Source organism: Polyodon spathula, chromosome 15, assembly GCF_017654505.1.
Source record: "Polyodon spathula isolate WHYD16114869_AA chromosome 15, ASM1765450v1, whole genome shotgun sequence".
NCBI lineage: Eukaryota > Metazoa > Chordata > Actinopteri > Acipenseriformes > Polyodontidae > Polyodon > Polyodon spathula.
Window position 1 is genome coordinate 13,002,854 of NC_054548.1, and position 27,501 is coordinate 13,030,354.

General features: G+C 37.3%; 2 protein-coding genes across 9 annotated transcripts in view; one reads left to right on the forward strand and one right to left on the reverse strand.

Annotated features, from left to right (window-relative positions):
* Window positions 1–14,162, forward strand: part of LOC121327830 (DDB1- and CUL4-associated factor 6-like) — a 47,419-nt gene extending 33,257 nt beyond the window's left edge. For 4 of the 6 annotated variants that reach the window (XM_041272064.1, XM_041272067.1, XM_041272068.1 and 1 more), the window contains 9 exons: window positions 2,697–2,811; window positions 3,264–3,379; window positions 3,819–4,143; window positions 5,258–5,299; window positions 8,341–8,479; window positions 9,270–9,426; window positions 9,654–9,742; window positions 12,886–12,991; window positions 13,658–14,162. In XM_041272064.1, coding sequence (XP_041127998.1) covers window positions 2,697–2,811; window positions 3,264–3,379; window positions 3,819–4,143; window positions 5,258–5,299; window positions 8,341–8,479; window positions 9,270–9,426; window positions 9,654–9,742; window positions 12,886–12,991; window positions 13,658–13,722 — 1,154 coding nt within the window. In that variant the 3' untranslated portion in view covers window positions 13,723–14,162. The remainder of the gene's footprint in view (window positions 1–2,696; window positions 2,812–3,263; window positions 3,380–3,818; window positions 4,144–5,257; window positions 5,300–8,340; window positions 8,480–9,269; window positions 9,427–9,653; window positions 9,743–12,885; window positions 12,992–13,657) is intronic. The other 2 variants (XM_041272065.1, XM_041272066.1) reach the window with 2 other exon arrangements.
* Window positions 14,163–14,884: 722 nt separating this feature from the next.
* On the reverse strand, window positions 14,885–27,372 carry LOC121327831 (G-protein coupled receptor 161-like). 3 transcript variants are annotated; one of them, XM_041272072.1, is made up of 7 exons: window positions 26,871–27,372; window positions 24,749–24,802; window positions 23,286–24,165; window positions 20,845–21,560; window positions 18,612–18,695; window positions 18,263–18,388; window positions 14,885–17,767 (listed from the first exon to the last, which is right to left on the reverse strand). In XM_041272072.1, the coding sequence occupies exons 3-7, from the start codon at window positions 23,642–23,644 to the stop codon at window positions 17,481–17,483; spliced, it is 1,572 nt and encodes a 523-aa protein (XP_041128006.1). In that variant the 5' UTR covers window positions 23,645–24,165; window positions 24,749–24,802; window positions 26,871–27,372; the 3' UTR covers window positions 14,885–17,480. The 3 variants fall into 3 exon arrangements, with proteins under 3 accessions (XP_041128006.1, XP_041128005.1, XP_041128004.1); XM_041272071.1 differs by lacking the exon at window positions 24,749–24,802 and having other exon boundaries at window positions 23,286–23,691; XM_041272070.1 differs by lacking the exon at window positions 26,871–27,372 and having other exon boundaries at window positions 23,286–23,691; window positions 23,972–25,328.
* Window positions 27,373–27,501: the final 129 nt, after the last annotated feature.

Consider the following 27,501-nt stretch of genomic DNA (forward strand, 5'->3'; position numbering starts at 1 on the left):
GCTCTCCTTTTGCATGTCTTTCTGGTCATTTAACCTTGGCAGTGTGTTTGGGGTCAAACCGGTAACTGGCTGCAAAGCAAGTCCCATCATAGAGGAACCAGCAGGGAATGACAGGAAATATGACACCATATTTTTTAATTAACAGATCTGTTTGCTGTTTTATGTGTTCTTTCAACACTGTACACAAGAGAGAAGTTTAACAAGAAGAAATGCATGACAAAAAAAAGATTTATCAAATTGTTTAATTTGTTGTAACCCCTTAGGAGTGTGTCTTGCATTTATTGCTGTACATTTTTATCTTGTGGCATTTGGAGCAGATATTATTATTATTATTATTATTATTATTGTGAATCACACAAAGATAAAGTGTGGCTCCCATATTATCTTATTCTAGAGTAAATACATTTTAACAAAAACATAATCTGCATTGTTTCTAACAATATTGGGTAATTTTGAATCCATAAACTGGTTTTATCTCCATTTTATAACACAATAATTCAGCTGTAAACTCTCCATTCCATTAAACCTTCAGTAATCCCCCCTTTGACATCTGTAATTACAGGCGTTACTTTTTAAAACAGCTTCTACCATGCAGGAAATGGCCAGCTGAATTTGCGTTACTGTATGTAATTGAAAGTCATTCAGCCTTTATCATCTGTGCAAATGTTGATGAATCAGCTATAATCAGCTGTAGTATATGAGCAGGTACCACTTGCTGAAGGAGCTTATACTGGCTGCATTTTGTTGTAAGAGCTTTATGACTTGGTAGCAAACAGTGGTACTTTTTTTGTTATCAAGCAGCAATTTAATAACCTCCAGGCAGCTATCCAGCCACCCAGCCAGCCTGCCCCAGATAATATTTGAATTGATTCTTGAATTAGCTGTCACCAGTGCTTTTGAGCTGCTTGCAACTTCATGTAAAGCAATACACACTCTGTTCCCTTTCTGCTGCTCGAAATTATTGCACATCTGTTCTGCATCCCGCTCTGCTTCACTTTCTTTTCCTGCCTGTACCACCGCATCAGTTTCAAAAAACCTTTTGTAAACCTTTGATTGGGGAATTTGAGCCACAGGTATTACTTGTCCCTTTTAAAACTACTTTCAAAACAGATTTATTTCTTCTTTTGAACTGATTTGATTTTGTTTGAAGTTTTTGCTGCTGTTCTAATACCATGTTGATGACAAAAAAAAGTTTTTATTCTAGCCGTTGAGATTTGTTCTTTTAATATCACGTGCCTTTGTCAGTTTATCTTCTCTTTTATCCTGTGTGCCGAGTAGAGCATGACTATGCGTGAAATGTGTATGCATGCAGATATTTACCAGTACAATATGTAACATAGGAAGAAAGCCTAATATGTCATGTGGGGCAATCAAAAGTTCATCGTGAACACTAACATTTATTTTCATCTTTTTCACTATGAACTGTGATGTATTTAAGTGAAAATGCAGACATTTAATGTCTACTGTAGAAATAAGCATCATGTGCAGTATATCAAGCAAGCTGAAAAAGTGTACATTTATCGGGTGTGCAGAGAACCCATTATGCAGACTCTTAACCGTACTCGTACTCGGATTATTACATGTCCTCAGATTTACTCAGACGACATCACCAGAAATATCCGAGCTAAAACCTGAAGTGCCACTAATATGCACCTCTGGCCCTGATTTTCACTCAGTGACCAGTGGTTTAATGTTTATTTAAACAAATATGTATATATTTAAAAACAGTAAAAGAGTTTAAAATGCCACAAAACACAAATTTAAGATACAAATGTAACCATTATATTGTACTTGCAAACTTACCTGTGCTTCATTGTAAAGTTGCATTGCGCATAAAAAAAACAGCTTCAGTCTTTTTTTGTCAAAAAAAAAAAAAAAAAAAAAAAAAAAAAAAAAAAAAAGTGCACAAAGAGAACTTGCATACTTCCTAGGTAATTCATATCCTTTACAAAAAAAGAATGCTAGGCGCCATTCCCGAGGGGGGAAAAGAATGCCAAACCAAGCAGTGCTCTAATTAAAGTTTGAAAGCCCTGTGAAGGGGGGTCACAGTTACTCCAAATTGCCTGGTACTCAGAATATTTAGCATAATCACTCACCTGCATTTTAAATGTGTGTTGTATTTGTCATTCATTAACACTTTGGAAAATTCTAGGTACTGTACTACAGTCTGGATAAATGTGCTGGAATGAAGTCTAATCTTTCCACTACACAGAATTATACAAAATACATATTTGTCAAGAACTAGTCCTTATTACAAAGAATGTAAACTATACATGACTTGTATAACACTAGCCCACTTTAGTGTTTTTTCTTTATTGTGCTATTCTTACCTGTCGAACCCCATGAGATAATAATTGCTTCCTACTTCAAATAAATGCAGGCTAATAATTCAGCTAAAGCTGGTACACGTGAAAAATGTCTTCCTATCCTACTTGGATGCCAGTAATGCTATTAAAGGCTTCTTAAGTATTAAGAAGCATTTTTAAGATGTAATGTTGACTGAGTTTCAAAGACTAAAAGCATGCTGGTACTGGTTGTCTTTTTACTGCAGTTTTTTTTTTTTCCACGTAAATGAATTACTGTAAGTAATAATGCGCTGCATTTTTCAAACAGTAGGTTGAACCATCTTAAAATTGATGCAAAAGATTTATTAATTTTTCACATTGTGACTCCGATTATTGTTGACATGTTTTCAGGTAATACAGAAAGTGTTAGCCCTCTAAGCAGTGCTGGGGAACCTGTTTTGAGTTTGCACTACAGCACAGAGGGGACGACTACAAGCACTATTAAACTGGACTTCACCGACGAGTGGTAAGAACAACTGCTAGCTGATACGGCAAAACAAATAGAACCTATACTTTTTGATAAGAACATTTTCACAAGCCAAAACTGGATTGAATCCTTTATTAAGTTGAATCCTATTTTTTGTGAAAGCAACTACCCTGTGAAAAAGTTTCTCAGAACTTGGGTGGGCAAAAAGGCAATGATGTTCATGTTAAGTAGCACTAATTACAGTGCTTTAGACTATGAAGCTACACAACTACTTAAGTGTGTCTAACACCACCTAAAGAAAATAAACTGTAGAATACAGTCTGTTACTGTCAAGTTTGTATTCACTTCTGTGTAACCACTAGGCTTAATAACCACTAGTTTATTGTTGTCAATGCAGTACTTGTTTGTCAACCTTAATTTGGCAAATGTTGTATTTGTTGTGTTGATGTTTGCTGAAGATCACCATGCTTTTCTCACTATGGACCCAACAGGAGCAGTACAGCTTCCAGCTCGAGAAGTAGTGGAAGTCACAGCAAGCCGGGTGAACAGGAGGGCTCCCAAAAAGCACAAAGAAAAGAGGAACTACCAGTGGAAAGCATGGAAACTAGTAAGTACAGCATGTCCCTTGTTCTGATGTATGGCATGGCTTGGAAATCTGTATTTGCAAATACTGTACAGAATTCATTATCCGGTGGTTCCTGAAGTGCATTGTAAATGTTTTTTTTATTTATTTTTTATTTATGTCATTTTTGTGTTCGTTGTTAATTTGGGTTTTGCAGGCTACAAAGATTCATAATTAGCAATATAGTGCTTTTAAAGCAAACAAAGCTAGGGCCTTGCTGTGCGTCCTTGTAACTTGCAGGGTGTGTGTCAAATATTTACATAAAAAACAGTATGCCCTATTAATATGGATGCTTGACATAGGAACTTTGTTTGTGTGGGCCTCATATTCCAGCCAATATACTAAAAAGTATTGACATCCTGTGATATATTAACTTTATTACCTTTTAGTGACTATGTTAACAACCTCTTTATCTCCGTTTCAGCCTCTTGTGTGATGGAGCAGCCTGGGCCCAGCAGTGTGGAACAGGAGTCTAGTGAAGAGAGTCCCAAGCAGGCAGCTGACATCAATGAGGAGAGTACAGCAGGGAGCTCTCAACAAGAGGAGAGTACCCCCACTCTGCAGACTGATGAACAACAAGGAAGTAGGTCTGACAATCCCAGTGAGTCCTGTCGAAGAACAGAGCCAGCAGACGAGAGCAATCGTGAGGGGGCAGCGACGGCCTCCAGGAACTACCACGATTCGGACGACAGCGACGATGACCCCATTTTAATACCCTCATCAAGGTATCGTGGAGGACAGGGACAGAGGTATGTGACAAACAGTGTGCTGCCATTGTACCTAACACTACTGCTGCTCAACCACCGATGGAGTATTATTGACTACATATTATTTCACGTCAATAGTCTTTGTTTTTGAAAGGTTGTTATAAAGGTTAGTGTAAGTACAACTGTACCTGTTCCTCATACCTTCAGTGCAATATTGTCATGTTGTTGGTATTGTCCAACCACTAGTGGGATTTGAGCAAGTAAATCACATGGCAGTTTGTGTAATTACACACTTATCAAGGAGGTACATGTTGTACTAAAGGTAAAAACTAAAATTGAATAATGTCAAAAGAAAGAAAAACTTTGACCTGCTAGTTTGTGTCAGTATGTGTTCTGCCAATTATTATATATACCTTTTAAAAAGTCACTTATAAAAGTTTACCCTTGTGAAAGTAGTGCAAAGTCTAGTAAAGCACAGTGTAAGCATGGGAAAGCTCAGAAAACCATGATAAATAATGGTAAATGCATAATATAACCATAAGAGAACTGCAAATTTACTGTGGTAAACCTATATAAGGGGTAGCCCTTGTGTGGTTTTGTATGAAATATATATGTTCTTTTTCTGAAAGTAAAAAATGAATTTTTCTATTCAAAGGAGAAAAGGCTTTCCATAACTAGTATACAGTACTTCCAGAGACGTGGGGAATGTTTGAAGACCAAGATTGGCATGTACCTGCAAACCCCAAAGGGTTCCTGGTTGTAAAACGCTTGGCCTCTAGAAATGTATAAGGTGTAGGTTGAGTCTAAGCTTCTACATCATGATTAATGTTACGCAAGCCTGTCCGTGCTTAAGTGGTCCATGTTTTTTAATAGAAACAGAGCTAGTCACAGAGTGGTGGTGCACCCCATGGACACATGTCATAGAAGCAGCATATTGCTTGAGCTGGTCAATTTTAGTGCTACAGGTTTTACAGTGTTTCAATTTCAATGTCTTCAAGCTACTAAGGCAATAACATATCGGATGAAGCTTCTAAGATATATAACGATTCCACTATTGTAAGTAATTTTGTGTAGTAGTTTTATTGTACAAAATTACCCTATTTTTTATAGTTAGTATGAATAGTAAAGTGTGTAAATATTGTGTTCCCTCCAATAGATTTAATTTCAGAGGAACAGCGGTAGGTGATAGAATGATAAGGTAATTTTGAATGCTTTTTCTTTTCTTATTACAGTAATGGTTAAACGCTAACGTTTTATTAACTGTTACAGACACCTGGGTTTGTAAGATAAAATGTGTACTTCCTTGAAACCCAGGATGGTACATTTTTTGTAATCGCTGTACAGGAACACCTTTAACCATGAACTTACTATCAACATGTGTGGAGTGAAGGTGGAATATGGTTGTGTGGCGCTGCATGTGTGCATGACTTCAGTTCTGATGCACTCTCATAAATAACTACATACACACAGTAATTGTTTGCAGATGTTTCTGCCATTTTAACATTAAGTTTAGGAACAGAAATAATGTGATTGAACTTCGGTGTACACAAGCCAAAATAAGCTGTTGAACTGGTATTGGGCAAAGACCAGTTGAATCCCTCGTACCAGCCAAGTTTACTTTTGGCAATGATTTTTTTTTTTTTTTTTTAAACAAAACAGCAAATATTTTAAAGTAATTCTTCAGAGAGAAATAGTGTATAGAATAATAAACAGAGCGTACACTGAGACCAATAGATTTAAAAGTGAGTTTTTTCTACACTTTGCATAATAAATTGTTGATGCAACACAAATAGTGTATGATATTGCTCAGTAAAAATGATGGCTGTGTGGCTGTTCAGCATTTGCACATGCTTTAGCTTTTTAATTGCAAGTGCATGAAGGGATTGCGTAACACATTTGTGAGACATTGTGGTATATCCAATCTCAGTTTTACAGGAGAGGCAAAGCAAAGTGTTGGAAGGAAGGATAGGCTACATCCTGCTGAAATAATAGTTTTAGAAAGTCTAGTCTGAGGGTGGCAACTAGAAATCAGATTTGTGATCAAGTGAGTCATTTCATTCCAAGTTGGATTTCTGTGACAAAAGCTGAATATTGAACGATTGTAGCTATTGGTTTATATATTACAGTTTTTTAAAATGTTTATCAAAGAAGAGTTCAAGAAGAGTTGCCGGTATTGGTAAGAGTTAGGTGAATGAAATTACTTTAAGTTTAGCCTTCATCTTGAACCATGCTTCAGTGAAGTAAGGCTAAACTGGAATTCTCACTGAATTGAAAGATTACACGTTTGTGTACTAAACAAGATCTATGTCAAATCCTAAATAAAGCTCTATTTTATCAAGTGCCACATTTCAATCACTCAAAATATAATGTTGAAGCATGTTTTTATTTTGTTTGTTTTTTTATTTTTTCCTTCATTGGACTAATGAAATGAATCCATAAGCTTTAACTGCTGTGCACTTCCATGCGTCACGCCTTGCGTTCAGAAAACCGGTTACTGTTTCACTTCCTACGTTATTTTACCCCAATAGTGTCTTTGGGTTCAGTCACGTCAGTCGATAAGGGAAGTAGCTGGATGGTTAATGACAGGAAATAAGGCTTTGAAAGGGTTGAAGGCAATTACCCAGTGAGGGCAAGTAAAACACTACCTGAAAGTATAGACTACAAAAAAAAAAATGTAGTCCATGTTTGCTATCAAAACAAAAATGTAAGACTTACTAGAGAAGTGCATGGCAAGTAAAATGTATGGAATTATTGAATTGGTAATAACCGCTTTTTGTGTATTCTGAATAGTTTAGGCATCGTCTCCTTTAAAGCCTTTGGGAACCACCCATAAAAACATTCCAGTGGAAAGTATTTTTTCTCGGATTGAAGTTGTGTAGCTTCACATAAAAAATGTCTAGTACTTAAAGGGTATTAACTGCTATAACAGACTTCGTGATGGATCAGGTGCTTGTAATAGGTAGTACAATTGGTTACGCAGAAATATCTGTGCAGAAACACATTACCCAATATAACTACAGTCATATTTGGTCCAGCAATATTATCTTCTAATTGTACTCACATTGACCTGTAGAGCTCTAATGTATGTAGACAGTTGTTTCTGTGGCTCTGAAGTACGTTTTTTTTGTTTTTTTTTTGTTTTTTTTTAATAATTCTCCTAGCCTGTCTGTGTACCTTTTTAAATCCTAAACAAAATTATGTTCATGAATGGCTAAACAGATTTGAACAAAGAACAATTCTGACCTAACCCAATTGGTCTTACCATATGTGTCTTGGATTCTTTAGATTGGATATAATTCATTCAGATATCATTGCATGCAGATGCATACATTGTGTGCTGCAGTCATTAAGGCTGAATTCAAGGTAATAATTAGGGCGCCTGATTTTCGGGTTTGACCCGATTTTAACCCGATTTCTTCCCCCGAATGCTTTTTTCTGCATTTGGGTTAAACCCGAAAACATTTTGCTTTTTGTTCACACTTTTCTTCCAAGTTATTTGTTTTGTGTTTAAGCCAAGAGCATTTAGATGTAACAGTCAATCCTTTCTCTTTATAAAACAACATGGAATAAAGTTGTTTAGTTTTTCCTTGCGTTCTGTGTGCAATTATACTTGCAACTCCACCACAAAATAAAACTTGATTGGAATGGAGAAATGCCTTCATATACAATGTGAGAGAGAGAGAGAAGAGAGAGAGAGGTCAAAAGTTTGCATACCCCAATGTGTGGAAATATACATACATTGTGGATTTAAACTGTTGACGACAACTTTGTTGTCAACATTTTTGTGCTTAAGCATTTGTTTATTTCTTTCTAAATAAAACCCGATTTCTACCTAAATATTTATTCTTTCTGGATTATATATTAAAAAAATCTACCTGATTTTCAATCGATTTTTTTCATTAAATAATTCTACCTGATTTTTTAAAAAAGCATTCACCTGAAAATCGGGCACACTAGTTATAACCTAGGGATTTACACTAACATTTTTTGCCAGATGTTTCATCCATCGTAACGTTAAACAGCCAGCATAATTACATGTGATACAGACTGTATTTGGTGCACAGCAGAACGGAAGGTTGTGAAAAAAGCTTGAGCGTTTGCGAAATCGCTAGTACTCAACTTACTATTATCAGTAATTTCTTCTAGTTGTATTCCTCTCTGAACATTTACCTTTTTGCACCAGTGATTATTTAATATGTTTATTTCTGAGGATCTGATTTTAGTTAATCTGGTCCCCAGGCGGTCTGCAGCAGCCCGGATCCAGGAGCTCTTCAGAAGGAGGAAGGAACGAAGAGAGATGGAGGAGAGCGAGACGCAGAACATACGGAAACCTCCCGTAAAGATGGTGTACAAAGGCCATCGCAACTCCAGAACAATGGTACAGTACCTTCCACCATCTTGTAGTGCACTGAATGCCAACTTTCGAAGGTACCAGCAGTGTACACTTTACAAAAATGGAAAGCACAAGCTCATAGAGACATGTAGAGACAAAAGGTATTCACTCTGATGGAGTAATGGAAGTCTGAGTCACTCTGAATAAATAAAAAGAGAAGAAAGGGGGGAAATGTGATGTCAGGATAACAAAGAACCGTCAAATTTAACCATTTTACTTGTCTCTTAAGTGTCCAAATTAACTGGTAGAAACTGTCACTATTGTGTTACCCAATGCAGGATCAATTTATATATATATATATATATATATATATATATATATATATATATATATATATATATATATAATAAAAAAAGTACAGAAATGAATCAATCCCGAAAAAGTTGGGGAAGGTCTTCTATGTGGCGCCATAAAGTATGTCATGCACAGGTCTGTACCAGGTTTTATAACATGGGCCACCTCTGTCAGGGTGGGGCAATTTTAACATTCTGGAATGCATTTTGGAGTTTGGCTGCTTACTATTCATTTCCTTGTCCTCTGCCATTTTACTTGGCATTGCCAGTTTTATTTTTACAAGATAAAAAGCCATATGTGAGCAAAAGATTATGTAGAACACCTCAAGATTATAGACAATAGCAAGAAAATAATTTACCAGCATGTCTGATCAGACTGCAATGCACCTTTTTAAAGAAACAAAAGAGTAAAGTAAATCACAGCTGTTTTAGTGAGTTTGGTTTTATATGGGCTTGACAGTTACTCATGCTTGACATTTTAGATAAAAGAATCCAGTTTCTGGGGAAACAACTTTGTGATGAGTGGCTCAGACTGCGGCCACATCTTTATCTGGGATCGACACACGGCTGAGCACCTGATGCTGCTGGAGGCTGATAACCATGTGGTGAACTGCCTGCAGCCTCACCCCTTCGATCCCAGTGAGTGATTTCTAGTTTTGCCATGGCTCAATTAAGATTGAAATTCTGACTAGGATTAACATGGCCATTTCGCTGTTCTGTAGTACATAACGATTTTGATCAGGTCAGTATTTTTTTTCTCTAGTATATATATGTCCTGCTGTAAGTGTTTCTGCTTTACGCTTGGAAATGAAGTTCAAAATTCTATTCTTTTCTTTTATACATTTCCTCTTATCCTTTCCTTCCAGTTCTTGCATCTTCCGGCATAGACTATGATATAAAGATCTGGTCACCACTAGAAGGGGCTACAGCTTTTAACAGAAAATTGGCTGAAGAGGTAAGAACCTAGTTTTCCCATTTCTTTGTTAGTGATCCCTGATTGGCTGGGACTTTAAAATGTAAAGGTCAATGATTGTATATATATTGTGGGGGGGAGCACAACATTTACTTTCCCAGTCTTTGAAGCACGCTAAAATAAATAAACTTGTATACTAAACTAAGGGTAGTGGGTTGATCTTCTTGTTCAGACTGTTGGTTTGCTTGCTTATTCTGCTGTTACATCCCATCTGTTTATAAATATTTAATTGAATAAGGTGAGGTGATTGAAGTGGTTACATAATTAGCTTAGCACAAAGGGTGTCTGGCCTTGTCAGAAACACACACAATGCACTACATTCATCATTCATAAAGGTGTTCATACTACTGCACTGTTTTCTCCTTCATAAAACTCTCAGTAGGTTTTGTGTGTGCAAGGCTTAGTTCTTTATTTGTATGAATGCAGACAGCTGACAACATGAATATAAGGGCTGTGCTCTGAAGAGCTGGAGGCGTTGTGCTATTATGTAGCATAATATGTGTGAATGTTTAAAAACGAACCATAACATTGTATGTGCTAAAACACTACATGTTTTCTTTTTTTTTTAAATTGAACAACTTTAGCCCCTATCTGTGATGTGACTATATACACTAGACTTCTTTTGTGTTGCAGTAGCAAGTAAGAAAATGTAATTGATTTACAGCTAGTTTCACAGACACTGATTAGAACTATAATAATAATAATAACCTTTATTTTTATATAGTGCCTTTCAGAGTGGACCACCATCACAAAGCGCTTTACAAGATACGAGACTAGGGTGTGTGAACTATGCATCAGCTGCAGAGTCACTTACAAGAATGTCTCGCCCGAAAGACGGAGCACAAGGAGGTTAAGTGACTTGCTCAGGGTCACACAATGAGTCAGTGGCTGAGCTGGGATTTGAACCGGGGACCTCCTGGTTACAAGCCTGTTTCTTTAACCACTGGACCGCACAGCCTCCTGAAGTCCTGGACTTTTGGGCTTGTCTTGGACTACCTGATGTTACCTTATGTAAGGTAGTCCAAGATTAGTGCTAATCCTTGTCTGTGAAACCAACCGTTAGTTCTTGTTTAACCCTTTAAAGGGAGCCCCTTTTTAAATTTCTTCCTTCATTCCAGTTCATTTTATTATCCCTCACTGGAGGCACCTGTCTGTTTATCAAATTTTCCATGTATCTACAGAAACGGCTGTGATGAAACTTAGTTTGGACATTCTTTTGCACAAGTCAGTGTCAGACTCTAGGAGTGTCTGGAGAAACCTGTTTGCCTATGTTTATGTCAAACTTACATTGTACAAGGTGATTAGAAGGTAAGTTTACCACATCAACGCACCATATCATTGATGTGGTACTTTCTAATCACCCTGTATATAAATACAGTGGAAGTAGTATTTGGAACAAAATTGAGTTTGGTAAAAATAGATTCTATGACAAATATTCTAAAATGCAGCCACCAGCAGGATTTAAGTTAAATTTGAGTTTTCACTTGTGTGTACAGCTAAAAAAAAAAAAAAAAAAAAAAAAAAAGCATAAGTAAACCACAGTAATGCTATTATTTTATGAAATTGTGTCTTGCCACTTTGTTTATTGAGAAGAAACTACAGGGATTTAAAAAAAATAAAAAATAATAATGTCTATGCTGTTTCTGCCTGAAATACACACAAGAAAAGTTTTCTTCCTCTGGTTTTATAGTAAAGCCTTCACAACCTATTATTCATGAATATTAGTTTGAAAATTACTGTACTTTAGTTATATTCATTTGGGAATTGTGCAGCATGTGATTGGAACAGGAAAGTGAAAGTAGTTTTTGTATTTAAGTACATTAGTAATGTACTTTAGCTTAGGTGTTGTAGTAAATGTATATACATTTATGTAATTGATTAACCCATTAAGTTTGACCTATTGTCAGAGCAGTACAAAAATGTAGTTTAAAAAAAAAAAAATTGCAAAATACCTACTTTTTGTCTCGAGTTTATTATTAGATGGGCCTGAGAATTCAGGTCCAGTAGAGTTGAGAGTATTCTTTAAATGAGAAATAGTTTGGTTTTATTATAGAAATAAATAAAACATTTTAGAAGTGCATGTCTATACTTTGTTTTTCATATGATTTACTTAGTAGTTTTAGGAACAATTAGCAGTGCAATCACCAGCAAGTGTTGGGGGCCGCACTCGGAGGCCACCAAAAAAATGTGTTTGAGAATCACTGTTCTAGTGGCAGTGTATTGTGAAATGTGATTAGTCTAGGATACTTTTTCTGGCTTTCGTTGGAGGGCAGGCACAATCTGCATTATTCAGTTTAATTTATTCTAATTGTTCACTGTTGTTTAACATCTTCCGTTGGGGGGGAAATGTTACTGCCTAATTGATGTTAATTGATCTTCCGCTGTGTAATTCCTTCCAGCAGCGAGCCTCCTGCGGTTTATTGTGGGTGGCTGTTCTGGAGTTCATTCCCAGCAACAATCCCCGCAGGAGTGTTTGTTAAAGCTGGCATGAGGGTAGATATTATGGAAATGCTGTCTTATTAGCCAGCAGCAGAAGTGTTTTCTGGCCCGTGGAAGATTCATTCTTTCCTTGTTTGACAGAGTTATTGTTTTGAGAAATGAAGCCTTGCACATCTAGTTCTCCATTTTCAATCCACTCACCAGTTGCACATAAACTGATCAGTAGTTGTCTTTAGGATCAGTAATTGTCTTTAGGAACAGCTTTTGGGATGCAATTGTTTATTATTTCTCAGTAACTGGTATGCAGTACATTTCCCTAGTTTTAAATTGTGAAATCATTTTACAGCTGACTAACAGGTAAAATTTCTTTAGCCCTTATACCATACCATTAACTCATGATCCTAATTGCGACCACGCCTTGTATCCACATTAATAGCATATTGTTATGTTGTTAATCCAGTTAACAAGTGTATTATAAAGCATCTGTTATTTGACAATCTAATATGTAGGTTACTGCAAGCCATTAGTATAATTTCTATTCAGGTAAGCCTGCTAGTTTTGTATTCTCTTGTGGTGTTTTAGAATAGTTAGTTTCCTGTAAAATTGAACTTGCTAGTGGTGTATGAAGTACTGTATAATAGCCTGGCTATATCTCTCTGAAATCTCCTTGTTGCCTCTCCCTGTAGGTTATTGCTCGAAATGAACTGATGCTTGAAGAGACAAGGAACACCATCACAGTCCCAGCGTCTTTTATGCTGAGAATGCTGGCTTCATTAAATCATATAAGAGCAGGTTGGTACCACAAAGTTATCAACTAGTAATTGATTGTCAGTTTAATTAAGAGATCTGTAAAGGCGGTGTGCATGGTAAATATTTTTTTTTCAAGATTTGGCACACATTCTTTTAATAAATTTGCAAATAAAGCTGGTTTAATAAAATATATATGGGCTAGAAATATAATCCTGTCACACTGTTTTCCACTATACGCCTCAACTCCAGTCCAAATTTGTGTGTGTCTGTCTATATATATGTGTGTGTGTGTGTGTGTGTGTGTGTGTGTGTATATATATATATATATATATATATATATATATATATATATATATATATATATATACACACACACACACATACTGAATCATGCCATTTAATTTATCCTCACCATTTTATATATCATATATAATATGTATTGTTTGCAGTTTTCCTTGATTAGAAAATACTGCATTCAAACTACAGTATAAAAAAAAAATAACCTTAATAAAAAACAATACATTTTTCCAGCAGATTTGTAGCTTTTGAAGACAATGTAATTTAAAGTTTTAAATCTTACTATTTTTTTCATTCTTTGTTTTTATAAAATGAAGATAGTCATTTTATAAGCATAAGGTGCAAAAGGGGCTTATCATTATTTCGTGTCAGAGGTCAGAATTTTAAAGATTTTAAAACAATTTTTTCCAGACCGTTTGGAAGGCGATCGATCTGAAGGTTCTGGCCAAGAGAATGAGAATGAGGATGAAGAGTAAACCATTGTTTTTCTACAAAGCACTTGAACATTAATGAAATTTGTACAAGTACAATGTATAATATTTTCCTTATACAGCAGTGCAATTTTTTTTAGGTTGTTGTTTTTTGGGTTTTTTTTTTTTTTTTCTTTACTTTATTACTAACATTTTCTGGTGGAACAACTGCTTTTAAAAAACGAAAACAAAAAAAAGTGTGAGTGTAAACTGCAGCAATAAACAAGAAATTAAAGAAAATGGATGACGGGTGCTTGAGGTTATAAAGTGCAATATTATTTTTCAAGTGCAAATGTTTGAGCTTGGATCAGTGTAAAGAGTGAGTTTTCATTATTGTAGTTACAAGGGTTAAAAACTCAAACAACAAACACCCAGTATACCTGCTGTAATGCATGTAAGCTAAAAGAAAAATGATGCTTTTCAAGTAAACAATTTGGTTGTTAAAACAGTTTCTGATTCAGTTATTAGCCTCCTGTTAAATCAATGATCAGGTCATAGGAATACAGCTTCTCAAGGTTTTTTGTTTTGTTTTGTTTTTTTAAAAGAAAAGGTGGAGTACCTACATGACCACATCTGCTAAAGAGATGGTGATCAGGGTAACTAACCTCAACCATTTAAATCTCTCAATGAAACTCCACCAGGGTTGGATATACAGACCACTCAGCAGTGTGCACAATGCATGGTATACATTAGTTTTCTTGTTTGTTCTCCTAAGAAGTGTATCTTATTATGTTAATGTATGGTAAAATCACAAGTTGGTTGATTTCCCTAAACCAGCGGAGACCAGCTGCTGGAAGTAATATCCAAATAATGAAGAAATTAAACGAAAGCTTTTCTCATCTCTGTTGATATCACAATGACTCCTAGTGGGCATTACAGATTAACATTGGTCTATCTTATTCTCAGGTAATGCCTTCTTTGATGGATGACATTGTTTTATAGAGGTACATAAAATATTTTAAATATAATACTGTCACTTATCCCTGGCACTGGGAATTTGGCAAATTGTAGCCTGGATGGTTGGCTGTGGTCCGGTGGTTAAAGGGCTTGTAACCAGGTCACCTTTTTAAAGCCCGACTCACTCTACACCTTAACCACCCTTAACCTCCTTGTGCTTAGTCTTTCGGGTGAGACCGTTGTAAGTGACTGCAGCTGATGCATCCTAGTCTCTAAGTCGCCTTGGATAAACATATCTGATAAATAAACAAATAATGATAGATATGGAATAATATTTTTTAATAATGAGTACCAGGGTGCGAGTTGTCAAATTTCAATTGCTGGAGATAAAATAGAAACTGCAAAACAGTAGGCAAGCCTGTAGCATAGATACATCACTTGTGCCAACAGCTGGCACCATGCAAGTGCAGTTATTGTCATTAAATAAAACAAAACAAAAAAAAATTCTCTAACTAAATGGCAATAACAACTTATGCTTATAATCAACTATATATATATATATATATATATATATGTGTGTGTGTGTGTGTGTTTTTTGTAAAGCACTCAGGACAAGTAATTGCATATAACCTGCTTAATAACTTACTCCAGTTATAGGGAGCGTATTTTTATTTAAGAATAATTGTGCTTGGAACGTGCATATTTTAAACTGCCCAGACTTCCAGATGACAGTTCAACCCGCTCTGTGATACTTAATGTTCTGTTTCTAAACAAACGCTGCTAAACTTACCCAGTCCTAACAGAAACAGTGGGTAGCTGTTCTTCTGTGGCAGATTCTGGCTTTGGGAAGATTCTTCAAAAATATTTAAATGTATTGATTTCTGGTTGCTTCTTTTCATTTTTGTAACTTCACTACAACACCCTCTTGCACTTACAAATTGAAAAAAAGACTTATGAACAGTTTAATCTGAATTGTCCGACTTCATTTTGAGTTTAACTATCCTTGATCAAACCTTGCAGTACCTTTTATCTACAGTGATTCAACAAAACCCCTCATTCAGGCAAGTGTGCACTAGTTAACAGTATTTTTTTTTTTTTTTAATACAAAATAATTCAATATATATTCTTCTACAATGGAGAACAGTGGTCTAATACATGTATTTAACATACAAATACCATATAGAGATACAAAATTATACAAAAAAACACATTTCCTAATTGCAGCCTGATGCTGCTTTTGCAGCTCTTGTTTATTTATTTATTTCTTAACACTGCAGTATCCACTTTTAATGTTTACAGGGAGCAGCCCAGTTTGTTTTGCTTCCTGAAATAAACATGTAGATAAACAGGACTGCTTCCCTAAGAGTGCCAGCCACAAGCCTTTTTTGGAAAGTGAGTTTCTGCCCCAGCAACTGGAACTTCCTTTGGTGATATTTAATCAAAACTGGCCAGTACATTATTGAAAGCCTATGTTGTATACATTTTGTCCTGATTTGGGGACAAACTGCAACATTAAGATTGTCCAGTTTTGTTTCCATGCATATGAAACGGCATCTTTGAAACTGGATGCTTTGAAACCAATTTCCGTTTCAAAAGCGGAAACGCCAGCAAAATGCATCACACACTTTTGTGTAAATGCACTGACCATCACATCACTGTTTTGCTGTGTAAATGGAATCCCTGAACATGTTACTAGGTGCTTCAGTAACTGAACAAATAACTGGTGTTTCACAAGGAACTGTAATTCACATTGCAAACTCACTTTTTGTAGTTTCTTGTAGAAGCATGTTGATGGGTGAAATGGTAGTTGTGTAAAACAAAATATATTCCTGATAAACAAATGCAATAGTGTCTATTGCTGCACATTTGGACTGCCTTTTTAAAAGTTGGATACTGCATATTTAAAGTCAAGTAATGGCAGTGCACAACCAGTTTTGACTGCTTTTCACAGGTTCTACCAATAAAGAAGTTACATGTAAAATTGGTCCTACACTCCACTGCATAGTACCATTATATATGTCCTTAAATATAAATCACTCAAGTCTTGTGGAAATAAAATTACATGGACTGTGGAGAACAGTACTATAAAGTGGTGTGAATAATGTGTTTTTGAATGCAAAACAGTGTGACATTTACTTTGGACTTAATTTCTAATAATGCATTACTTAAGATTCTACTGCCCTTTCCTACAGTACATGTACCTGATATAGCCAATCAGGGAAGGGATTTATGAGTCATCAAATATGGCATCCCATACAGAACTTCTCCTGCCCAGTAATGCCAAAACTCCAGGCCATATAAGATTTCAGAATGCTTTTCCAGACACAAAGCTTGCTATATTTCAGCAGTTTTAGGGACCCAAATCAAGCTTGTAACACCACTCCTTTAGGATTTGTGTAAAATGTAATTCTCCTTTTAAAAAAAAAAAAAAAAAAAAACATATATTGACAATGATTTAGGAAGTTGCATGTATAATATTTCCACAAAAGGAATATAAAGTCTGCTGATGGTCACACGCGTACATTCTGGATGTACACAGTTTCACAGTCCTTTCTACAGTAAGTTTGCTACATGTACAGAAAATAAAGATGAACATAATCAAGCTTCCAATGGGCTTGCAGTCTTACTGGTGCTGGTAAAGAAACAGCAAGATAAACAAAACCAATGCATGAAAAATTCAGTCACACAATATTTCCTATACATTCTGGTCCCACAATTGTAGTGGTTTTCTTCATTTTTACCCCCCCCCCACTCCCCTCCACAAATAATTAACTGCTACAATGTTCAGCAATGACGATGAGGCTACTGCTTCTTGGAAAGGTGGCTTCCAGAGACCAGTGTATCTGTCTCAAACTGCTAAATGAGAATTAAGCACAAATTTCTTCAAGGTCTTCCTCTTCTTCATTGCCATCATGTACTATTCCTTCATCAATGCTCTCCAGCCTCAGTCTCTGCCCATTCAGGTACCTGGGTCCTCGCTGTGTGTTGCCTAGGCTCGCTGGCACAGGCCGGACAGAAAACAAACTGCTTTTTTCATCCCCAAACAGAAATAATTTGGCATCTGTCTCTATAGCTTTAGCCAGACAAGAGGCATAGCTGTCCAGTGATTTATGGATCTCTGCTGTTACTTGAAGTCTGGAAGAATTTGAGTTTTCTAAGAAATAATTAAATACATTTTAGTACATGCTGGCATACAAAGTTTTTTTTTTGTTTTGTTAAATTAAAAAAAAACAACAACAAAAAAAAAACAGACTAAAACAAATGTGGAATGTACTGTGCCAACAACTTCATGCTTAAAAGTTTATTTTATTAATTAACTTTTTTTTTTTAAATAACTGAGGAATTAAAGCTTTGTGAATAAGGCCCTTTCTTACCATGCTCAAAACTTACAAAAATGACACATGCGCGCGCGCGCACACACAGGAAATGCACTGTTCTAGTCTCTGGCCTGGAACACCACATGTGTTCCATGATGTGAGCATTCTTTAATGCTTCTTAAATGAGGACTCTAAAAACACAGGATCTATACCTATCACAGCTGCATGTCTTACCCAATGTTCATTTGAAATAGCCTTTTAAAACATATGAATCCTTCCATACTTCTTAAAAAAAATGATTTATCAAGTAATACTACAATTTCTTTTGGCACCTTTGGAATGTTGTTCCACCTGGTCCTCAAACGTGACAGAACTCCGCCTCTTGTGTGACCAGCCACTGTTATGAGAATGGTGTGTACAGTCTGAAGTGAAGTCATCCAGCAACATGACATCTGTGCCTGAAAGAAAACAGACACACACTTGTATTCAACTGCAGTACCTCCACCTACTGCATTTATCCAGTGACAGCATGCATTCTACAGTATATACAGTATGATTAGCCTTCTAAGAAATTTTTGTGAACAAAAAAAACAAGATCATGTGGGCTACTTGGTTGCAGTGGTCTTTCACGGCATTTCTGAAATCACTTAGATTAATGGGACCTCACTTCCTTGTCTTTACCTGAGTCCACAGTGCTGCTGCTGTGTCCTGTGAGCTGTCCTCCTCCTGCCAGCATTGCTGTCAAGTGTGGCGACAAGCCCAAGTCTGTGGGGAAGAGAAAAACAATGCTTGAATTGGAAAACTGCAATAAAACAAAAAACCTACTAAAACAGCAGTGTAGGGTTGCCCATATTCAATCTGCCGCTCAGCATAATAACCCACTAACAAATCAGGACTTTTTGTTTCTTACACAGTGATACGTCACAAAACACTTTAGGTGGTACATTTTTGGGGGTGTTTTCTTGCAAATATCAGCAAGCACTGAAGGTAGGAATCAAGCTAGTGGATCATGCTCCTGGTCTGAATTGCTGACATGCACCTAGCTAAACAATGAAATATTTAAGTATGGTATACCAGTAATATATCATTTCATTAATTTACTAAAGTTTATTCACTTATGAAAATGTTAGCAAACCTTGTTTATACATTATTATTATTATTATTATTATTATTTAGTATTCAGATGCCAGGTAGGTCAGACAAAGCCTTATAGATGACTTTTTATTTAGTATTCACTCTACACCTCCATGCTGCTAAAAAAAAAAAAATTGTAGCCTTGCTTGAGGGGCTTGGTCATCCTCTCACTTGGGCTGACTGACACTTTTTGTGCGCTTTTATCTTTTTTTGTGTGTTTCAAAATGCCCTCCGTTCGCTATCGCAGACACACAGGTCCTCTTAAAGGGAATGTTGAATCCTTATTGGTTGTAACCTTATTTTGTAGAGACTTTCTAAGAACATAAGAAATGTTACAAACAAGAGGAGGTCCATTTGGCCCATCTTGCTCATTTGGTTGTTTACTGATCCAAGCACGAACCTCATCAAGCCATTTCTTAAAGAAACCGTGTAAATCAGCTTCCACAACAATGCTTCATTTTCTCATTTCTTGCTCAGATTTTTAGATCACTTCTAAGATACCCCCTGTATGTAAAACATCTGGCCTAGTTATAAAAAGTCTGCTTCAAGGAAATTATTTCTGTGTTATTTTGTTATAGATATAAATTAAGAGATTCTTTGTAATTGGAGTATTTGAAGCTGTCTGAAATGCCAGAGTTCTCTTTTTGTATGTAAGAAATAAAGGAAATGGTGTCTTTTACACTGTGTTGTGCTTTCTTTTTTATATCAGCTCCATCAAGTTATATAAATATATATATATATATATAAAAATACACACAGCAAGCATTCCACTATATGGTGGCATTATTAACCTCTTATGCACTTTGTACTTGCATAAAAAATAATTTGGTAGCCATTTAACATGTAATAGACATAAGATCCAAAGAATTGTGATAGTATCGAATATCATGATACTGTGCACTGAATCGTATCGAGGCTCCCTAAATGAGGTATGGCAGAACACTAATCTTGGTCCAACTCATTTCTACAAACAAGGAACAGTAAGGATTCAAATATAGACACTTGTGGTAACGCAATCCCCCAATCCAATTTCGCATCTCTTACAATTATTTTCTGCTTTCTGTTTTTTTAACCTTTTCTGTATCCAAGTACATGCCCTCCCCTGTATTCTTGCTGATCTTTCACGTGGAACTCTGTGGCTTTTTTGAAAATCAAGATAAATTATATAGTGTTGCCATCATCTACATTAGCTGTAACATCCTCAAAAAAGTCAAGTAGGTTAGTAAAGCGAGACCTCCCTCTTCTGAATCCATGCTGGCTATCACCTATAATATTGTTGCTGTGTAAATAAATAGTCTTCAAGCTTGCCTCTTAATATTGCTTCCATCATTTTGCATGTTACAAAAGTTAAATAGGTCTATAATTCCCCACGTCTGTCTTATTCCCCTTTTTAAATGATGGTATACCAGTTGCAAGCTTCCAGTCTTCAGGGACTGCACCTGTTTCTATTGAACGATTCATGATACTGCTATAGCAGTCTACTTGTTTTTACCCTTGTTTATATAAGCACCCTTTGTTAAATCATATCAGGGCCTGGTGATTTGTTATTTTCAAGCTCTTTTAATACCTCTACTTCACTGATGCTGAAAGCCCTGTGTGTGCGCAAAAGACAGCTTTTTTTTTTTTAAATCCTCTCTAGTGAAAGAATGTATTCACAACTTGTGTGTGAGTTTTTTTTTTTCTTTTCAAAATCGGTGAGCATGTTAACCCAGTAGTTAACTGCATATAAACTTCTGCATCTTAACCATGTCTCTCCAGCAAGCAACCCCATTTACTGTACCTGTGATTCGATTGGAGATGCTGAATAGCCGGGAGGTCCTGTGGCGAGTAACGAAAGACTCCCTGTAATAGCGGTCCCCGAAGCACATCCCCAGCAGCTCCTTGCGTACAGTCTTGTTCCAGAGTCCATAGATGAGGGGGTGGCACACTGCGCTGGTGAATGAGAGCCAGGTCACCAAAGTCTCCAAGCTGGGGTAAACACTGCCCTTCCCCCACAGGGCTTCAGTGCTGATCACGGCCATGTAAGGTCCCCAGGTCACTGCGAAGGCGCCTATCACCACCAGGATGGTGAAGAAGGACTTGCACTGGTTGGCTGAGTAGACAATACTTTTCCGGCTTCCGTTGGAAGAGGTAGATGTGCTGGAGTTCTTGCGGTCGTTCTTCTGCAATGACTCCTCTTGGGTGATCACCACCGTCCCGCAATGGATCTTGCGGGCTTTGATCCGCGCCACCCGGAAGATGAAGCCGTAGCATACCAGCATGGCCATAAAAGGCAGCAGGCCACACCAGGTGATCCAGAAGGCCGTGTAGCCCACTTCCCGATGCCAGGCGGCTGTGCAGGTCCTCTTGAATGGATCGAACTCGAAGGTGGACCAGCCGAACAGCGGGGGCAGGCAGCCAATGAGAGAATGCAGCCACACGTAGAGGATAGATGCCACAGCTCGGTTTCCAGTGATCTTCATGGGGTAGACCATAGGGTAGAGCACAGCATAGTATCTGAAGGTGAGGGAGAAAAAACACCCCAGGGCAAAATTAAAATTAAACAGCAAACAAAGCAAACTTTATTTATATAGCTGTGTTTTACTAGACACCAAGGGCCCTATTTTCGTACGTGACTAAGGGGTTTAAGTGTGCATATGTTGTCATTTAGACAGGTGACTTGTGTACATTCGAAAATCGCAAATACGTTTAGATGCTTTCAGGCATTTACTCGGTTAAAGTTGTCTGTCTATTTCGTCATTCACAGCTAGTTAAAAAAAAAAAAAACACACATTACAATTTTAGTCAATTTAGTCACCTATGAAAATTGGCCTTATGTGTCAGGGAATAGTAATGCTAGGAGACGGCGTGTTGCATATTCTCTTCCCTAAAGATTTTTGCAAGAACACTGACCAATGTGTGATGCAAATGTTCTGGTCTTAAAAAATCTCCAATGCAACTATTTATAAAACACAAACAATTATAAAAAAAGTCTGCATATACTTTGTTTACACTTTAGGCAAGGCTCTGCCAAAACATTTTTCCCAGTGTCAGACAGACAGACGCACATTCCAAGGGCGCAGGCAACTCCAAAGGCCGAGAGTCCCGATAAACCATGTGTACGTGATTGCTTTGTGTAAGGTGCACTAAAATGTAATCATTACAAATGTATGAACAAATGCACCCGGACAATAATACTGTTCTCCATAGCTTTAGAGGAATTCCTGAGAACCTTTGATGATGCAGCAGTAACAGTCAGGGGTGTGCAATTCATATCACCAGACGCCTGGGACAACAAGATTTGTGTGAGGGACAACAAGATTTTGTTTTGCTGTATAAGTAGTTTTTATTTATTTATTTTCCCTATGTTAACATATATCAAACACAAAGGTTCTATGAAACAATTAACAACCCTGTTGGAACAAGGCTCTGTACTCTTCAACACAATAATCAGAGGGAATGGATTTAAAGAGCCACCAGCAAGAACCACTGCTTTGGTGTTACAGTCACAACCACTCACACCGTACAGTGTTATTTTGGGCAAACAGCCATTTGCCATTCCCATTTATTTCAATAACAAAGTCAAGCCGTGTTAAGCACACTATATTTAAGGCAAACTCAGCCGCTTGGATCTCGTTATGTGCCATTCACGCAGAGTGAAAAAAAGCAGTCGGCTGACAGCACACTCTTCGGAGGACAGCACGTGTTTGTCTTCACCACTCCAGAGTAAGCGCAGGGGTGGTAGCGGTGGGCTAAGCCTAAATATAATTGGGCATTTCAAACCGAGAGAAAAACAGGGTAAAAATTGATTGGCGACAACTAAATTTAAAAAGTTAAATAAATAAATAATGAATCAATAACAATCTAGTACAGTAATTATTACAGCTGTGTATAATGGTATTTAAAACAGGATTAATTTATCTGGCTTTTTACTCTGGTCCCATCGCAGTTGGATATGTGACGGATTACTGTACTTTTACATTCACAGGTTTCAGTACATCTTTTTTTTATTAATGTAATGCGTGTCTTGATAAAGATTTTGAAACGCACACGTGCTTGTTTGTTTTGATTACTGTACTGGTGATTGGGGGGCATGCTGAATGCCAGGTTATTGTGTGGGAGTTTATACCGTCCATAGCTCACTGCGGGTGAATCACATGAACACAAACGCGTCTGTTCTAAGCTCTGGCGAATGCATCTCAAAGAAAAGAAAAAAACACGGTGCCCCACACTCAGTCTTACCTGTCAATTGCAATGGCTCCCAAAGTGAGCATGCTGGCTGAGCTGACAAGCAGGTAAAGCAGGGCAGTGAAGTTGCACCACACCACGCCGAAGATCCATTCACGGCGTATGGAGCTGGCAATGACAAAGGGCAGAACCAGCACTGAGAGGAGCAGGTTGGAGAGTGTGAGGCTGAAGACAAACTTGTTGCTAGGTGTGAGCAGGTAGGGCTTCTTGTACAGCGTCACCACGATCACCAGGTTGCCAAGGCAAACAAGGACAGCAATGACTAGGATGAGGATCGTCTCGACCACGATGGCGCTGCCATCCTCCGCAGAGGGGACATTTCCCAGGGCCGTTCCATTTCCACTGCCGTTCATTGTGCAAGACTTACACAAAGCAGAGGAGGAGACATGCTAGACTATCGCTGGAGATAAAAAAAAGTAGCCTTAAATTATGTTGCAGTTATTTTAGAGAAAAAAAAAAAAAGTCTTGGACATGCCCTTTTACCAATAAAGACTTGTCAACACTTGTCTAGGAAATCTAATTCTGTGCTTTAAAGTGCCATCCATGAACTTAATAACTTGTACTGGAATGCCCAAACCAAATATCACAACTTGACAAGCATTCACAAGAATAAACACAACTTTTAAAAAAAAAAAAAAAAAATTATTTATTTTAGTGTGCCCAATCATTTTCCCCCTCACCGCTGCAATTCCACACAGCTCAGGAAAGCCGACGGTTCAGGGAGCGTCCTCCGATCCCACGACCGTCAGCTTCCTCTTTACACCCAGGACCTCGAGAACGGAGGTCAGCAAGCAACCGACCTCTGGACGACAAAGGCCAGCCCTGCAGGTGTCTGCTTTTGAGCTCACTGGGCGTCTGGCCAGAAGACTTCGCTCTAGCGTGATGAAGAAAAACATAACTGTTTTAACATAAAAACTGTTTATTTAACGACAAAAATGCTTTATGAATGTTATGTTCCAAAAATAAAAGTTGCAAAGAATGCCAATAAGTATTCCAGTTTAGAATTTTGCAAAAGATTAACTTATAAAGTTGTCTGCAACAACTAGCACCTAAGGCTGGCTCTGTAAAAAGTAGTAGTTTCTTTCCTTGTCCTGCTAAATATATAATCCGGCAACAAACCCTGCATCTCAATTGTACTGCTTTCCTTGAAAACAGAGAACATTTCGGGGTACAATTTTACTTGTGATATTGCATATTTTACAGAGAAGATTATTATCTATTCAGGGATGCCAAGATATATAGTCAGTAAGAGATCTGAATGAGGACAAATACCATTCTGTAAATCATTTGTTGTTTCCATATCTTGTGTCGGTAGTGTATATATATATTGCTTGGGGCATGCCAGAAGGAAGCTATGAAACCCTTTAAACTTATATAGTAGACTGTCAGTGCTGTTATGGATATGCACCTGGCTGTATTATCAAGACCCAGACTGAAAGAATACTTTTGCCACTCACTGTGTTCATCGGATCACACCACAAACACTGTCTGGTTTCAGCAGGCTTGGAATACTGTCAAATGGATTGAAAAGTAAAATACAATGCAATAATATCAAACTGTTGCTCTCCATTCAGGGTTTTATTAACCTCCACTGCACCTGGGTTATCCAGTGGTATTAGCAGAAGCCTCAGAATCATTAAATCACAAAGATTTAAATCCTAGCACAGATTCACCCTTGTGTGACTGGCATGAGTCACTTCACAACCGTTAGGGTTACTTTTTTTCTGACAAACCCAAGGTTATAGTATCTGGTCAATGACCCCAATTGATGGCTTTGTAATTCAGCTGTGGAGAAAAATACAGAAAAATAAATTAACCATCTATGAACAAGTGTTGTATGTGTTTTTTTTTTTTATAATACTACAGTTAATTTGTGCAACAGTGCTTTTGTATCCACCTGTCTAGCACAGTATGTATATTCTTTCTTAACTTCTTCTCCACAGCATTACACATTACATTTTTCAAAATGTTAAAATAGTTTGTGTGAACTCTACGGAGTTCGACAAATTGCTCTGCCAAGACTTTGAAAAATGCATTTTACATTATAAAATAGATACACTCTCTTGTGCATCGCCTACTGATGCCTTGACCAGACTGCACCCAGCTACCTCCAGACCCTCATCTCTCCCTACACCCCCACCTGACCTCTCCGCTCCGCCTGCACTAGAAGACTTGCTGTACCTCCTCTACACTCCCCTGCCTCCAGAGCCCACTCCTTCTTTGTCCCGCAGTGGTGGAACAACCTTCCAAAGGATGTCAGGACTGTCCAGTCCCTGACCACCTTCTGGCACCTCAAGACACACCTCTTCACAATATAGCATTCTGCCTTTAATGCAATTTAACTTGTACTTATCTGCTCCCTATTCTACTGTATTTATTCCTGTACTTAACCCAATCTAACACTCATGCAACTATCAACACATATCTGCTCTTGAACTGCCCCGATAGTAAATTGTACTGTTTTCTATGTGCTCTTATTAGGACTGAAGTCATTGTATTTTGTATCTTGCTCTCAATTGTACTGTAATTCTTGATATGTATTTTTTGTATACAACTGTAAGTCGCACTGGGTAGGGGTGTCTGCTAAGAAATAAATAATAATAATAATAATAATAGATTAAAATGGTACAAGTATACACTTCGTGACTTTAGGGTTACATACAGTACCCTTTTTCTTTCTGAGATTAGATAGATAAACTCGCGTACTATGTAACTTTACACTGAGTGCATGTTTTAAGAGTGTAATTAAAAAAATGACCTATCCTTATAATCGAGCATACCGTACCAGTACACGAAAAAAAACAACATGTTAACTTCACAACAAACTACAAAAACAATAACATTTCAACGGTTCGTACAAAATTGAACAAAGTACATAGGACTGTAAAAACCACTAATGAGAGGTACGTAAAGTATTCTTAACATTTACAGGTACCCAACCTACAACATGCGGTGACTGTAACGTTGCTCAGTGGCTGGCATGTTTGTTCTAAAAATGGGTTTCCCCAGAACTGGCCAAGATATTGACAGATAGATAAATATACTCACGTCGCTATGTATAACACCACCCTAAAAAAAACACCGGGCCCCATTCTTATGCCCAGCGTATTTCCTTCAGTCTAGCCACTAACTTCCCCTACAACTGGAATAAATGAGAACAAGGGTGCCATTAACTCCTAGTACACTTGAGAGGTCTGCGAAGCATCATATATATATATATATATATATATATATATATATATATATATATATATATATATATATATATAACCGGTATACACTTTCGATTTTTTAACATTTAAAGTTATGTTTTAATTACACTGCATCAGAAAATAAAACATTTCAGCAGCACTGCAAATAGATCTCATGCAACCACGGGTTAAATAAATAAACAAATACAAACAATAAAAAAAGCTTGCCAACAAAGAAACGTTGTAAATAGAGTCCGTAAAAACTTACAGCTTTCCAAATTTGTGTTTGCCATTTGATTAATTTACATACAAATCCATAGAATTTTTCAGAACGACAAGTACGAGAGTTCCTCCTTTGTCTTTAAAAAAAAAAAAAACTCTTTCTCACCTCCTTCTTTTCACTGCGCCGGTCTCGAACTTTCATCCCTCTCTGGTCCTGCAGAATATTCCCGATTTGTGGAACGTTTCGGGATCAGTCCAGGGAACTTTCTTTATCTTCATCCCAAAGTTTTTATTGAACTGTTTCTAATGAAGCCAGGCAGTTCCCCTGGCTGCAATGGCGCCCGCCTCTCTCACTCATTCACTCCGCTTTCCCAGTCGCAGCTGGCGAGATTTCACCAGTCTGTGGGGGGGGTCTGGTGAAATCTGCTTCAACCTCGCAAATCTCAACGCAAAATAAATAAATACGCCTTCAAACATAGTATTTTTTTTTTTTTTTATTCATGTTTTTGCCTCTTTCTTTTCCTTGTTGTAAATGTTCTTGCAGTATTTTGAAAGCTTTAATGCGATTGGTTTCCTTGTGGGTTTTTGTTGTTACTGGTTTTGTGAATACCAATTTCAGCATTGACCAGACCACCAAGGAAGATCAAATGTTCGCGCAGCAACTTCTACCACCATCACGCGGGCAACTCCCAACCAATCCTGCTTTACCAGAGGTCTTGAAGCGAACAAGGAAGCTGCCATGTTGTTATTTTCAAACACACGTGCTTACTGAATAGGCCATTTCAAACGCCAACAAA

Coding starts and splice junctions, on each gene's coding strand:
- LOC121327831 (XM_041272071.1), bottom strand. CDS start 23,644: ATGAACGGCAGTGGAAATGGAACGGCCCTGGGAAATGTCCCCTCTGCG. Junction 21,561..23,285: donor GGAGCCATTGCAATTGACAG/GTAAGACTGAGT, acceptor CCTCACCTTCAG/ATACTATGCTGTGCTCTACC. Junction 18,696..20,844: donor CATCTCCAATCGAATCACAG/GTACAGTAAATG, acceptor TCTTCCCCACAG/ACTTGGGCTTGTCGCCACAC.